This window comes from Phyllopteryx taeniolatus, chromosome 14, assembly GCF_024500385.1.
Source record: "Phyllopteryx taeniolatus isolate TA_2022b chromosome 14, UOR_Ptae_1.2, whole genome shotgun sequence".
NCBI classification, from domain to species: domain Eukaryota; kingdom Metazoa; phylum Chordata; class Actinopteri; order Syngnathiformes; family Syngnathidae; genus Phyllopteryx; species Phyllopteryx taeniolatus.
Genome location: NC_084515.1, coordinates 15,566,163 through 15,582,435, shown reverse-complemented (window position 1 = coordinate 15,582,435; position 16,273 = coordinate 15,566,163). Strand labels below are relative to the sequence as shown.

The window sequence follows — 16,273 nt, the reverse complement described above, 5'->3', positions numbered from 1 at the left end:
GCAACCTAATCCCCTCGTTTCGAGATAAAGCTGTGTTTAGTGTACGTGGTATTAGCGCCTCTCTCGCTTGCCGCCGCCTCGTCGGGGAGCGGCACATGTCAGGCAGGGCCGAGTGAGATTGCAGCGAGAAGGGCCAATTGGAAAGAAATGAGATTCAAGGCTGTCTAATTCTGCAGCAACTGCGATCCATCAGGCGCCGGGGAGGCGGCAGTGGAAATGACTGATGGAGACAGACAGGTGGGCCTTAACATTCCACTGATTTGTGCTCCACCAGAGCCCCTACCCCACCAACTCACCGCCTCACCCGAGATTTATTGAGTGAACACGATCATGTTCATTACGACTGTCGCCCAAGACCATTTCTCTACATCTCAATGGGGGTCACTGCAACAAAAGAAGATGGAGGACAGGGAGGGAGCGCAAAAGCAGGTGAACTCCATCAAATATTCATTTTTTCCCCCGATAACAAGGACACTCACCGACTCCTTGAACTCTTCTGGGAAGATTTCAGAGTGTGTCTGTAGAAATAATTGAGGTTCGGATTACTGTTCATGGACTGAAAAGGGTCTTCCACAAACTCTTTCTGCAACATTGAAAGCATAAAATCATCCAAAATGAGGAAACAATTTAGGATTTAAGGGCTCACACACAACCCCTGATTCAATGCGATAATTATATCCCACCAGGAAAACCCGACTGACACGTTGGATTCAAAAGCCTCTCACAGTACTGCGATATTTTTTAAATGGTTTTTTTTGAATGCTCTTCCGTTTAAACAGTGTTGGCCATCACGATGGACTACGGTTTGCACATCTACCTCATAGTTGAAAGTCGACTTGTTGTTGCCACCAGACCGTTTTCTGAGCAGATCGGGGAGGAAAAAGCGTTCTTAACACAACCCGCCACAGTATAATCGCTCAGGATCATCTTGAGGAGGCGCCCGATAATCGGGCCTTTTCTGACATTGATCGCAAAGGAGTGAAAATGCTCAAATTCGGCTTGACGATCTTTATGTCTGTACTGTGTCTCCCACTCGATCTCGGTTCAGTTTTTTGAAGAGATTGTTTTTTTTTATATGCGGGGAGGTCTGGAATGTATCCCCCCGCATGAAACGGGGTTCACTGTGCCCCGCTTTAGACTTTCTGTGGCCCGCAAAAACTAATTCATTTTTTTTTTTTCTGGGCTCGGCTCCCTTCCAATGCTGTAATTCAATTGTTTAATTCTATTGCTTTTGTGTGTGTGACACAGTAATGCCTTACAACAGTGCGCATCACTGCGTTGTGGAGGTGGAGAACTTCCTGCTGCTGCTCGGCGGAGAGGACCAGTGGAACCCCAACGGTAACGGCGACGTACCTCACTCTCCATTTACGTCCTTTTGTACTGACTGAACTAAGAGATCATTCTGTGTGAATGGCACACTGTCGTACTAGTTGCGGTCCCAACATTAAGCCAGGTGAGCACCCAGTGGATCAACAATACCCTCCAGTCGCACTCGTCATTATTTGGCACCAAGAAGTAGCAGTGAAATATTTGGCGTGTCAAGTTGCTTCATTGTGGAATTGTGCTACCAATCACGTAGGACGCAAAAACTGTCAAAACCTGATGATAAACCTGATATTTTCTTCTGTTCTGTAGGAAAACACAGTACCAATTTTGTAAGTCGCTATGATCCCAGATTCAACGGTTGGATACAACTTCCTCCTATGCAGGAGAGGTGAGGTCACTTTGAGGACTATTTGCAGAATTTCTTTTATCAAACTGCGACAGGGCTTGTATTATTATTATGTTTTAATGAAATCCATTCATTTCAGCATTACCTTCAGGGTGTGCGTACCACTGAAATGAAAGTAAATTACATTTGCATAAATTGGATGGATTTGAACCTGTAGCCCTGACTTATTTTAGAAACCCCACCCCCGACTTTAAACATTACTTTGAAACCCTAACCCAGGCTTAAAAGCCTAATTTGAAGCCCTAACACTCTCTCGAAACCCTAATTTGTCATGTCTGGTGGTTATTCATTTGGTTGCGTTGGCCATTAGTGTGTATTGGGGTAACTCTTAAAATCAATGTCAGAAACATTACGTTATTTTTAAACGGTTGCAATTCAATGTCTGATCTGTTTTGAAACAAAATGAGAAGGTATAAATAGAGCGCATCAAGTATTTCTGTGATATATGCGCAAGAGGTAACACGTCCCCCCAAACGCAATAACGATGGCAAGTGAGTTCTTTCGCTGCATCTCACGGGCGCCGCTCGCTCCTCAGGAGAGCCAGCTTCTTCGCCTGCCGTCTGGACAAGCACCTGTACGTGGTCGGCGGCCGCAACGAGACGGGCTACCTCTCCAGCGTGGAGTCGTACAACCTGGAGACCAACGAGTGGAATTACGTGTCGTCTCTGCCGCAGCCTCTGGCCGCCCACGCGGGAGCGGTGCACAACGGCAAGATCTACATATCAGGTCAAGTACATGGCCGCCAGAGGGCCAGTATAATATATACATACGTGTAGACATGAAGAAGACGGTCACGAGTGCTCAGTGAGCTGCAGTGATATTAATGTTGCGCAGAGGATAAAGAATATATGCTTGTGAGAATCGGTGTGAATATTAAAAACACAACAGCATCGATGCTAGTTTCGTTTTCTCGTCTATGGCATTTTGTGTTAGCATTAAGAAAGCGGACTTTGGTAAGACAAAGTAATGTGGTTTGTTTAAATCCACAACATGTAATTCTCTTCGTTTAATGTTGAATTTACTGTCAACTTCGAGCAGGAGTGGCAATAAACCAAACTGTTGCTTTTTGTGAAGTTCTCTCGGAACATTTCGCATAACTCAATTTTATACTCACTACTCAAGATCTAATAAAAAATGGTTGTGAAATAGCGCGTATCTTTTTTTTTAATTTGAAAAAAGTCCGAATTTCGAGAAGTTGTGCTCTGTCATAATCATTCCACGTTACATTTTGTTGGACGAAGCTTTTTGTCCGAATCTGTCGTTAATGCTCCCTGGTTCGTGTTCTTCCATGTCACTGCTGTCCATTTCTTTTTCTGCCTTTTAAGTCTCCAAGATCTTAATCAATCAGTCAAGATCTCAACAGCAATTCACTTTCATTCTCTCTATTTACATCTTTTTTTTTTTTTATGTCATGTCATCATCCGCAAATGCTGAAAACAGTAACGAGCCTATTTTGAAAAAAAAGGAGTAGAGAGTACAGGTGCTCGTTTTCAAATGTCAGGAGTAAAAGTCAAAAGTCGTCAGAAAAATACTACTTATCTGCAGTAACGTATTTGTAGCACTGCTAATGAAGGAATCCAGTGTGTTTGCTGATAGAGAGCTCGACCTGTTAACAGGCGGGGTCCACAACGGCGAGTACGTGTCGTGGCTGTACTGCTACGACCCCGTGATGGACGTTTGGGCTCGCAAGCAGGACATGAACACAAAGCGCGCCATTCACACGCTGGCCGGGATGAACGACCGCCTTTACGCCATCGGGGGAAACCATTTGAAAGGTAAGCGCCGGAGCGTGTCTGGAAACGATCAAAAGATTGATTGATTGTTGTTTTTGTTTTTGTCTGTGATCGTGAGCAGGTGACCGTTTCCCTTGTTTTCGTCAGCTATGCAACACAATCTTGTTGTTTTGCATGTTGCTGTTTATTTGAAAACAGACTTTTTTTCCCTCCATTTTCTTGTTCTAGCTCCAGCGGCTTCTTGTCAGCGTTAAACCATGATTTCCCTATGTCAGAATAAGAACCCTGTTGATTTTGAATGCCAGCTGCCACAGTAGTGAAACCCTACCCCCGTCTTGAGACCGTGGCAGTGGCTTCAGACCCTAATGTGAAACCTTAACCCTTTTATATCTCTACCCCCCCCCGGCATGAAACCACTCATTTGAAATCCTTACCCTTGTTTGAAACCCGATCCCCATCTTAAAACCTTTATTTGACACCCTAACCCTGGATTGAAACCCTAATTTCAAACCCCTCACAGTGGACTGAAACCCTAACCCATGATTTGAAACACCAACCCTGTCTTGAAACCCTAATTTCAAACCCAACACTCTGCTTCAAGGCTGAATTTCAAACCCTAACGTCTGTCTTAAAACCTTCATTTGAAGCTTCAACAGCAGCCGATGACATTTGTTGTTGACGGCCATTGAAACAAGTAACTTTGTGGTGATTTAGCAACATGCGAAGTCCAACTAAGAATAAGAGGAAACCCTTCATTCTCTGTCCCCCGCTCACAGGTTTCTCTCATTTAGACGTCATGTTAGTGGAGTGTTACGACCCCAAGGCGGACCAGTGGAACATTCTGCAGACGCCCATCCTGGAGGGGCGCAGCGGGCCGGGCTGCACCGTCCTCGACGACAGCATCTTCCTCGTGGGCGGCTACAGCTGGAGCATGGTACTGGTTTATGATCGATACATATTCGCGGTTCGACACCCGCAGATTCACATATTGGCAGATTTCTTTTCACATTGATGTATTTGTTTTCCGCCTCAATGCAATTATAATGGAGCATTTGGAGCATGTTGACATTTTCAGTCTCAAATTTCAGAATCTCGACTTGGGCCCAAACAATCCTATAATTTTAAAAAAATGTCTGACTTCTTGGGCTTCTTAAATTTGTCAATCGAGGCTGCTTCATCTCTGGGAATAAGCACAACGTGCAGATTTAATCCTGTAATACTCGTTGAACTAAGATGAAGATATTTTTGTGCAAAAATAAGACATTTTGTCTCAACTGAATAGTGTCTTATTTCTGTGCAAAAATAAGACATTTATCTTGGAAAAAAAAGATTCTGCTTGATTTTCATGATCTTACGAGTTTGTATGTCAAAGTTGACTTTGTAATAATGAAAAATACAACTATATTAAAATTCCAACTTTTTTCTTGAAAAAAAATCTTTATCTTTAAAAAATAAACGACAGTATATTAAGAATCTTCTTAATGGAATAATATGACTTTAAGAAATACAAATAAAAAAATAATTTTTATCTAAAAACAATCCTTAATTTTTTTTTTTAAGATTGAGATTTGCTTGAACGTATGCATCTGACTTTTTTTCTAGTAAGAGTTCCCCGTCTTTCCCCCAGGGGGCGTATAAATCATCAACCATCTGCTACAGCCCGGAGAAGGCCACATGGACAGAGTTGGAAGGCGAGGTGGCGGAACCTTTGGCGGGCCCGGCTTGTTCCACAGTCATCCTGCCCGCCTGCCTCCCCTTCAACAAATGACAACTAATCCAGCCCATGGGCGGCAACCTCAGCGATGATTGGGGGGAGTAACGTCCGTCCGTTTGTAAGCAGGCAGCAATTTTACCACCGATCTCCCGCTTCTGCTCAGTGATGTGGGGGTGTATACATTATTTTTGTACAAGTTTGATCGGAGCACTTTGGGTATTCCCCTGTGAAGGTGTAAAGAGGAGGGAAGGAAAGCGATGTGTAAATCATGTATTTAAACTGCTCACGTCCATATGAGCTCAGTGGGTGTTTTCTTCTTCTACTCTATAGCACGCATTTGCTCAATGCTAGCTTTCAGGTCCGTCGTATATCTGGTACACATCAATTCGAACACGGGCACTGAGAGAAAGAAACAGAGATTATTCCCACTGGATGTTGGCACTCAACCGGCACTGGGTGAGTTATTTTTTATGTATAAATAGTCACCATGGCTCACTATGTTAACGCCTGGTCACCTGCACATACTTTCTTTTTCTTTTCTTTTTTTAATCATGTTTCCGCCACCAAAATGAGAGCATTTGTTCTACTTTTCAAAGTACACTTAAAAAAAAAACAAAAAAACATGATGACTTCAAAAAGTGCAGCCCAAGTTGTGTCAATTCCAAACATTTCGAACCTATTGGTTCATTTAATGAAAAATCTCAATCGTGACACGCTAATTATTATTCCTGATCAATGTAATGAATGACATATTGATGGTACAATCAAAGTGTAATTGCTCGCCAATGTACTGGAAGCATGTTTGGGTAATTGAGTGGCAACTCAAAAGGAACACGCCAACTACAGGAGTATTATGGTATACTACAATCTTCCATATATGAGTATGAAAGAGTATTCGGGCAACACGGAAAAGAAAAAAATTATTCGATGCTACGAAAACGAAGTGGTAATCTTATGAGGAAAAAATGGCAAATATGTTTGTTTTTTCGAGGAAAACATTTTATATTTTAAAAAAGGCGCAATATTATGAGAATACCTTTTACGAGGGGAAGTGAAGGAAAGTTGTTTCTTTCTTTTTCTTTATTTGTTCAAATGCCACTTGTTTCTTGTTCAACTTCGACTTCACATAATCACATAATATTATGACTAACAATTAGATTTTTTTTCCCAACAGTCTTTTTAGCAAAGGAAATGATCTTAGACTCTCAAGGTGACAACTTTTTTTCTTGAAAATATAATTTTTCTCTAGAAAATATCTCAGAACAAGATAAGTGATTGTCAGGCATAAATAGTTTTTTTGTGACTTTTTTTCCTCACAAGATTATGACTTTTTCTTGAATGAATAAAAAAAGTTTTCTACTACGATATACAATTTTTTTCCCCCAGTGTGGGCCTAATACTCCTTTATTTATAAGCATACAGCGGACCTTAATGCACTAATAGTGAGCCTGTGAGTTCACTGTAATAATGTAAATGAATTATTGTGTTGTGTTAAACTTTAAAAAAAAAAAAAAAAAAAAAACTCTTTCAGTACAAATGAGTCCAGTCTTGTCTATGTTATTGAGTTTAGAAAAAAAAAAAAAAAAAAAATGTTGAATCCTGTAAAGGTTTGTTGATTTCATTCTTGTACATAATCGCTTGCTGCAGTGAAACATTTTTGGATTTATTCTCAAATCCTGTTTATGTCCTTTGCATTTTAGAATATGGAAATAAACTGACACTTGATGACTAAAAACTCTTTTAATTTGTTTTAAATAAATTGCGCTTGTCCTCATTAGAGTTGACGGTGAACTGGAGCCTTTGGGCGAGCGAAGTTGGGTAAACTCCGGACTTGTTGCCAGCCAATCACGGGGCACATGTAGACAAAGTAGCATCCTATGTTTTTAATGAATCTATACAATTAATGAGTAAACTCGGGAAATAAATGAACTTTTCTCTATATTCTCATTGATTGAGAGGCACAGCAATGTCGAAATGCTCGCGTAAGGGTGGAGCTATAACACAGCGCTGTGCTCTGATTGGTCGAGTAACCTACAAAGGTATGTGTATGGGCAGCACTGTTCGAAGCTTTATGTGAAATTGTGAGCTGTTTTAAAGTGTTTAATCATTGTGTGCAAGGCAGGCGGAAGGCTGCGGTCCCAATGCTAAACACCTCTTCATCTCCTTGGGGAATAACTGCAGTGAATACAGGTGACATTTTAATTAACCATGTGGTCAATTATAGCACTTTTTTTTTTTTTTTAGTCACAGGAAAGGGATGAGAGCTTGCTGGTTCTCTTGTGGTCAAGGTGCGCGACAATAACTAAGATTGCTGTGACTTAAAGGTCATGAATACTTTTTTATATTTAAAAAAAAAAGCGCAATATTCTGAGAATACATTTTACGAGGGGAAGTGAAGGAAAGTTTGGGGTTCACAAGTGAGGGAAGAATGGAGCGGGAGATCGACAGGCGGCTCGGTGCAGCGCCTGCAGTGATGCGGACTTTGTATCGGTCCGTTGTGGTAAAGAAGGAGCTAAGCTCTCGATTTACCGGTCGCTCTACGTTCCTACCCTCATCTACGGTCACGAGCTGTGGGTCGTGACCGAAAGAACGAGGTCCCGGATACAGGCGGCCGAAATGAGTTTCCTTCGCAGGGTGTAGAGATAGGGTGAGAAGCTCGGTCATCCGGGAGGATCTCAGAGTAGAGGAGCCAGATGAGGTGGCTGGGGCATCTGATTCGGATGCCTGCCGGACGCCTCGGGATCCCCTCGACAGAGCTGGAGGAAGTGGGAAGTCTGGGCGCACCTGCTAAAGCTACTGCCCCCGCGACCCGACCTCGGGTAAGCGGTAGAAAATGGATGGATGGATGGATGGATGCTGTGATGTCCTAACTAATGATAAAGCACTTGATTAGTTACCATTTTTACCGAGCGACAACATTTTTCATTACCCTTGTGATACAGATGGAGGCATCTATTTGAGGTGAGGTGCTTATTTTTTTCTAGTCCAATTGCTGTGATGCCTTAACCAGCACTATAGTGCTTGATTTATTTATCGAGCAGCTTTGCTCGGGAACAAAATTCATCATTATCCTCCTGCCATTTTTGTAACATACAAGAAGCCATCTATTTGAAGTGAGGCGTTTATTTTGTGCAAGTTTGGTTGAAGCAGCCGACGATTAATTGAGACACAATCCATAGAGAAGAAGCTCAGGTATGTGGCTCTAGTCCACCATCTGGTGGTGAGTGTATGAGTTAGACACACACACACACATACACGCACGCACACGCACACGCACACGCACTTAGTCTTCAATGAACCTGTTGCACTTAGCTGATCTGTAGTCAGATCTTCTTTGAACGGTCACTATGCAACGGAGAACAATTATTGACATTGTTTCTAGTTTGCAGAAGTAGAGAAGCACGCAAAGTGACTCATAGCACGGCAGCCGGCCAAGTGGGATGGGGTGCGGATGGGGGGGCAAAGGAGGGGACGAGGGGGCGGTTGGCTTGTCGGGGGTGGTGGGCTCGCTTTCTTTCCACGCTTCACTCGTGTTTACGCTCCTGCACGTTGGGAAGGAAGGAAGGAAAGCTGCTCCCTGGCTGCCAGCCACCCCTCGGGTATTTTTAGCCCCCCATCGGCAGGAACCATCACTCAAGGAATCCACGCGAAAAGCATCCTCCTCCTCTTCATCATCATCACCAGCATCCTCCTCATCCGTGTTCCCAACTTGTGTGGAGCAGGCAGGGAGAGGGTCTGCATGGGGGATGCAACCTGAGCTGGACTCCGTGAAGGAAAAAGAGCGTCTTATGGAGGTAAAAGTGGTTCACTGTTGGCTGCTTCATGCATGGATGTCAGATTTGTTTCATGGGATTTTCACCATTCTTAAGGAATGTTCACCTGGTCCAATTGAACCCAGCAGGCAGCTCTTGTTCATTGTGTGTGCATGGGGACTGTTTAAAGCCAAAATGGACCAGCAACTCCAATCTCCATTTCAACCAATATATATTGTATATATATTTATTTGCAGAAGATTACTAATCAGTGTTATTATTTTGTTTAATATTAGTAATAAACCCACATGGCATACCTGATCAAACATATTTCACTTTATTATCAACCATGTGGATTGCATGCTCAACAATTTTTGTTTATTTTATCAGTAAATCAGGTTTCATCAAATTGCAAACATTTTATTTTATTATGATGAAGGTGCTTTTCATGTTAAAATGTTTTATTTTATCATGAATTACAGCTAGTAAATGTTATTTTATTTAACTTTTAAAAATTGCATTTCATTTTATTTGTAACTCGGGTGACAAAAATGAATTTTATTAGCATATTTTATTTTATTATCAACCTATTTTATCATCAATGCAGTTGACAAATGTAGTTATTTGATTTGATTACATTTCTATTTTTTTTGTATTTTATTTGTTTACCGGGTGGTATCCGCTTATAAATATTTTAATTGAATGGTATTTTATTATATTTTGTATTATTTGATTACTAGCCCTTATGGCATTTTTGAAAATTTTATTTCATTTTATTAAATGTTTAAACTATTTATTTTATTAGTAAACCAGATGGCATTGTGCTGAAAACATTTAGTTTATTATTAACACCGCCGGCAAATATTTTAAATAGATTTTATTTAATTAAAATAAACAGGGGGAAAAAAACTAACAGGCAGCATGTCGTGTTAGTGGTTAGCACGTCTGCCTTGCAATCAAGAGTTCGTGGTTCGAGCCTCTGCTCCGGCCTATTGCGTCTTCTCCCCACGGTTGCGTGGGTTTTCTTCGGATTCCTCGCTCGTTTATAAAAACAAAAAGCACGCTAGTTCATTGAAGACCAAATTGTCCACACGTGAATGCGAGTGGGAGTGGCAGAAAATGGAAGGCCGGAGAGGAAAGCCGGTGGCCCACATCCAGTAAACCCCGAACCTCAGAAGTGTGAGACGAGACAGATGTGCTAACCAATCGTCCACCGGGCCACCTTTCAATGTTCAATTCATTTGTTCAACAATTTATTCGTGAAGCAGGTAGCAATGGTGCGCAAGCATTTCATTTGATTGGACTCGATTGGTGAAGCAGGCGCTTGCACGTAGCTGCAACTTTTTCATTCCTTGTTGGGATGTGACCTGTTTTCTTGCGCTTTCTGCGCTCCCCTCCAAACGTTTGACGTTTGACGAGTGGGTCACGGTTGTGCCTTGGCCTCTCCCGCCCTCATCATCCTCATCATCCTCGTTTCAGCCGCCACGCGGTTGTTGTTCGCTCTGTTTTTCGTGACCACGTCTATGGACTCGTGTCATTCTTACCTCTGGTAAAAGTGTAAAAAGAAATTAGGATTCCCCCTTGGCAAGCAGGGGCAGGCGAGTCTCTTCACATGAAGTCTAAAACTAGATTTTGGCAGCGCATTCTGTTCTTCTATTATTATTTTGACTATTGTCGACTGATTGTACTGAGCAGCCGGTAGAGAGACTTGTGCCCTGCGTTCGTACATCGCAATAAGTGCCATGTCCTCTTCTATGGTTATCGCCACAACTACCTTCTCGGTCAGAGAGTGCATCGGGAACACATTTCTTATCCTATGCTTATCATCACAAGTTACATTGCATTCCGTTATATATATTTTGAAATGTATGCATTATGTTTGTAATAACTGTTTATTTTGTTTTTTTAAATTATTTACAATTAATTAATGAACCAATTATTTATTTTAGAATTTGTTTTTATTTCATGACAAACTGTTTTTTTAAATGTATTAAATAAAACATTGTTAAATGTATATGCCATTAAAAAAAAAAAAAAAGGTTTTCATTTATTCTTTAAAATAAATCAACCAATGATTTAATAATAAGACATGAATAAAACATATTTAAACTATGAATATATTTGTATTTATTTAACCAATTTTAGGAAAATTAGGAAACGAATGCAATAAATATTACAGGCCTCCTGAAAATGTATTTACTGTATATGATTTTATTTTATTAAAACATTTTTTTTCTATTTACCTCAGCTTCCAGTGACCTAGCCCATCTGATCATTTGAAAATAAATATTGATTTCTTCCTAAAAATTGGTTTGTTCACAAACGTCGGTTTTGTTTGTTAGATAAAATAAAATAAAATATTTTTATGTCATTAAATAATTGGTTCATTCATTTATTGTAAATAATACCATAAAAAATATAGAATAAACCATTTTACATGTTTGAATTTGTTTCTATTTATTTGATGAAAATATTGGGTAATTGTCATAATCAAATAAAGGATACATTTTACAATAAAAAAATTAGACTTGAATTATTATTACACATTTGAATTTCAATCTGGCCTCTCTGTACCTTTTTAAAAACGTAAAAAAATCTAATGCGAGTCCAAAAGGTTCCACGTCTGCTTTGTATGTTCTTCTGTATTCGTCCGTACTCTCGGGCCCAAATGGCTAATACGTCGTCCTGTTTTGTTCTGCCTCTTTGTCGGTGCCCAGGCATCTCTCTATGGTCGAGCCTTGCCAGCGTAGAGATGTTCAGTAGTTCCGATCAGTTCCTGTCGCCCACCTTCCACTCGCCGCCCATGTGCGGTCCCGGCGGGCAGCAGCGCGTCCACTCGTCCCTGTCCCTCCCCGAACCCGAGCCCTGGAGGAAGCCCCTCCCGGCCGCCCGGCCCGGCCTGGCGCAGGGCGTCCGTTCCTGCTCCCTGCAGGTGCCCCGCAGCGAGTTCCTGGAGCTCCCGGCTCGGGCGGCCAGCTTCGACCTTCCGCGCGGGGGAGCCGACGATTCCGACCGCGGTTCGGGGTCCCCCAGCCCGCACGGCGTTCTCCGGCGCCGCGGGGGTCTCGTGGAGCAGAAGGACATCATCATGGCTCACCAGGCTCACAAGATGCAGAGCACGCCGCAAGCTCGCAGGAAGGAGTGGGAGTAAGTTGTTCTGAACTCCTGTTTCCGTACCACTGTCGTATTCAGCGGATTGATAATGCCCTGATGAGTTTTGCAAGTGTAAAAAGAAGCTCTTAATAGTCCACAAATAACAACAATAAAACGGGTACTCGACGTCCATTTGCTTTGTTGTGTTCTTGCAATACACAAATAATATAGTCCAAATTTTTAACAATCAATTATTAGGGCCATTGGAAAAGGCAAGGTACACCCCGAAGCAGTCAATCACAGGCCAAAGAAAGTCCACTTCCACTCACGTTCACATCTTCGGACCATTTCGAGTCTTCGATGACGCTCACGTGTATGTTTTTGGAATGTGGCAAGACGCCGGCGTACCCAGAGAAAACCCACATAAGCACAGTGAGAGCACGCGTACTCGCGGCCTCTCACCTGTGAGGCGGACGTGCTAACCGCCAGCTCACGGTCCCGACTTTCTTGGCGTTGGCAGTGCAATTTGTTTCTAAATGAGTGGTGCAGTAGAAGACATCACTGCATGGGTGGATGCACCCCCGTTTCCAGCTCCCCCAAAAGGTGAGCTTAAATGTTCATCGCCTTAAATAGCCTGCACCTGCTTCTGCTCCGTTGAGTTCAAGGAACCATCGTTTCCAGCATACATTAGTGTGACAATGACTGATTTCAAGTGTACCTTGGATTTTTAACCATGCAATTTAGTGGAACCTCTGGTATTGAATACAAAATGTAGTCTAGCATGTTTGAGTTTTTTTGGGAGGGGGCTATCTTCAGCGTAGTGGGACATAAGAACCCTGTAACATGGCACCTTTACGACACCTTTTTAAAAATTTTGTCTTAAGTATCTGTGGCTGGTATCGGCAGCCTTCGCAAGTACCCTCTACCTTGAAATGAGGCTGGTATCGGTGTTAGGCAACCTACGGCCCGTGGGCCACATGTGGCCCATGAACGCATTTGATGCAATTGTAAAAAAACACACACAACCTCAGAGGAACTGCGGTAAAAGAAAAAGCCATTTAACCCACATATTTGCATGGATTATTGGGGTTGCTAAAGTATTACCCAACATGGTAGTCCTCGACTGATTTATTTGTTGAGCCATTTGGCTCGCCAACATTTTTTTTTAACATTCTCTCACCATTTTTGCATGAGTAAAATGGACAATTCTATTCGGCATGAGGTGTTTATTTGATCATGTGATAAACAATAATAATAAAAACAAACTTGTTCTGTTACTGCATTGTATATTTGTTCACCAAAAAGTATCGCGTGTGGAGGACTTAATACCGTATAACGTACTATTACATACAGTAATATCATAATATATTTTAAAAAGGGAAAAGATGAAAGCGTTGCCATCACAGCCATACAGTAGAAGTGTTGTCAATGAGTGAGTCACCTTGAAAGGAAGTACATATGCTGGATTCTTTCTGTTTTGGTGCTGCCTGTATATATATATATATATATATATATGTATATATATATATTACTGTTTAAGGGTTCTGCAGGAAAGCAATGAGTCATCCAGTCATCTCCGACTGATTCCAACTCAGCGTTTGGCTATTTGTGTGTGTGTGTGTGTGTGTGTGTGTGCGCGCTGATCTGAGGGTGCCGTGATGAGCCGCTTGCCAACACTTGAGCGTGGAGTGGCTCTCCATCAAGCGTAACACCCCCACCCCCACCCCACACACACACACACACACACTCACACACTTCCTCCCACCTCCTTCCTCTATTTCCTCCCAACACCCACGCCATCCACTCTAACAATTAGCAGATCATTGTTTAGTTGAAAGCCTCAGTTATTATTATAGGGCATAACACATTGGGAATGTGAAAGGGTGCGCCAGGCTGTGCCACTCGGTTTTTTTGGGAATTTGTATTTTTTCTTTCTTTATTTTGCTTTTAAGCACCAGGTGTATTGCAGTTATTTGTCCATTAGGGGATGCTAGGGATTCAAGGCAGCATCGGATGCATTTGGGATTGACAACTTTCAAGTGTATCGGCTACACTTGGCACTTTGGAAAATGACAGGAACATTCTAGAAATGGTCTGACATTTTGTGAAATTTGGGGAAAATATTCAGTTCGCTGCATTCCACACAAATGGATGGAAATTAAGTGATTTAATTGGACAATGTTGGCCTTTTTGTGATTTCTTTTATTTTATTTTTATTTATGTATTTATTTTTTTATTATCATTTTTCTGTAGATTTTTAAAATGATTATTTATGTATATGTTAGATTGCAGTGTGACGGCAATCAAAATGATATTCAATCGTATTTAAGAAACCAAAAATTACAGCTGCTGTACAAAGACAAAAAAAGAGAGACTTCAACTGATTAAAAATAATTACAAATATTATTTTTGTGTTGGCAAACAGCACATACACATGTACCTGGAAATATTAGTTATATTATTTTTATTATTTATTTAAAAATAACTTTAAAATCATCGATGAAGGTTCATCAGTATCATTGTTCTCCAATTTTGTTGTTGTTAAATTATTTTATAATTTCCCTACTTTGTAATTCTTTAAGAGATAATAAGAAATGATAAATAATTTCCTAAATCAGGTTAATTCTTTTGAATAAATACAAAAGTAATAATACAAAATGTAATCTTTTTTACGGCATACATGTAATGTATCTCAAAATGGATAGACTTGTTTTATTAATTATTTTGTATTTATAATTGTATTACTTTTAATATATTTTATTACATATCCAACAGATGAAAGTGTGCATGTTTTCCAACCCGAACTCCAACTTTCGTTTGACATTTCTAGATAATTTGAACTCCCCTATCAATGAACGTTAAGCATCCGCTTCCACTGCATAGTTAGTCATACATTTAAAGTGGCACTCATTGGTCCAAACAGTACAAACGGATATCCGTTGCTAGGGAACAAGTCAAAGGAAAGAATATAAAAAAAAAATTTAAATAAAATACTGAAACCACTTGAGTCAATGTTGGCTGAAAGACATATACAGTATGTATTGACAAAAGTATTGCGACACCAAGTAAGACCACTAACAATCCTTTACATTTTCTCAGCATAGCAACGGAAGGGAGTCCTGTACTTTCTCCAGGTGGAACCTAGTGGCAGCAAATACAAAGAGAAAATCAGCAGGCCTAAAATTGAACCCTGCAGAACGCCAAAAGACAGCAGATCAGAGCCGGACTCTGAACTACCACGGCTACCAACCAACTAGTTTTGTAAAGTTGTCGACAACTGCCAGGCATATTTTGGATTTTATGATGCATTCTGATTGGATAAAAGTGGGAAGAAAAAAAAAATATATATATATATCCATCCATCCATTCATTTTCTGAACCGCTTCTCCTCACTAGGGTCGCGGGCGTGCTGGAGCCTATCCCAGCTGTCATCGGGCAGGAGGCGGGGCACACCCTGTACTGGTTGCCAGCCAATCGCAGAGTACAAACAAATCAAACAACCATTCGCACTCACATTCACACCTACGGGCAATTTAGAGTTGTCAATTAACCTACCATGCATGTTTTTGGGATGTGGGAGGAAACCGGAGTGCCCGGAGCAAACCCACGCAGACACGGGGAGAACATGCAAACTCCACACAGGCGGGGCCAGGGATTGAACCCCGGTCCTCAGAACTGTGTGGCAGACGCTCTAACCAGTCGTTTACTGTGCCGCCTATATATATATATAAATATTTCATATTTATAAAATATTTCATATTTATAAAAATGTGAACAAGCAATGAATAAATGGGGAACTAGACCAAAACCTTGATTTATTATCTAGTAATATGTAGATTTATTTGACCATAGTGTACCGCACCAGTCATCATTTTGATTTTGTCATGCATTCTGATTGGAAAAAGATTGGTAGTGGGGAGCACAAAGTGTAGTTTGTCATGTGGAAAGAAGTAATAATTTAACAGACAACCACAATATATCGAATTAGGTATCGCTGAGATTCTTCAGATTCCTCCTTTTGTCCATATTGTGTAGTTTCCACCAGGCAGAAGCACAAACTACATTAAAACTCAAAGCCACATTGAGCCACTCACACTATCACTGCACTTCAGTGTGTGCGTGTGTGTGTATGTGTGTGTGCGTGTGCATGCGTGTGTGAGTGTAGCATCCGTGAATGCGTGTGTGTGCGTGCGTGCGGGCGTGTGTGGCGAAAAGCAGATTTCTGTTGGAAGAGCCATTGTGAAAGATG

At 41.2% G+C, this 16,273-nt stretch overlaps 2 protein-coding genes across 5 annotated transcripts in view; both read left to right on the top strand.

Annotated features, from left to right (window-relative positions):
• The window catches only part of klhl14 (kelch-like family member 14), a 45,919-nt gene extending 36,951 nt beyond the window's left edge, over positions 1-8,968 (top strand). For all 3 annotated transcript variants that reach the window (XM_061797280.1, XM_061797279.1, XM_061797281.1), the window contains 6 exons: positions 1,249-1,338; positions 1,636-1,714; positions 2,268-2,458; positions 3,349-3,507; positions 4,242-4,399; positions 5,093-8,968. In XM_061797280.1, the coding sequence (XP_061653264.1) occupies positions 1,249-1,338; positions 1,636-1,714; positions 2,268-2,458; positions 3,349-3,507; positions 4,242-4,399; positions 5,093-5,233 (818 nt within the window). In that variant the 3' untranslated portion in view covers positions 5,234-8,968. The remainder of the gene's footprint in view (positions 1-1,248; positions 1,339-1,635; positions 1,715-2,267; positions 2,459-3,348; positions 3,508-4,241; positions 4,400-5,092) is intronic.
• Positions 8,969-11,648: 2,680 nt separating this feature from the next.
• LOC133488846 (voltage-dependent R-type calcium channel subunit alpha-1E-like) overlaps positions 11,649-16,273 on the top strand; it is a 51,894-nt gene continuing 47,269 nt past the window's right edge. For both annotated transcript variants that reach the window (XM_061797278.1, XM_061797277.1), the window contains exon 1: positions 11,649-12,078. In XM_061797278.1, coding sequence (XP_061653262.1) covers positions 11,684-12,078 — 395 coding nt within the window. In that variant the 5' untranslated portion in view covers positions 11,649-11,683. The remainder of the gene's footprint in view (positions 12,079-16,273) is intronic.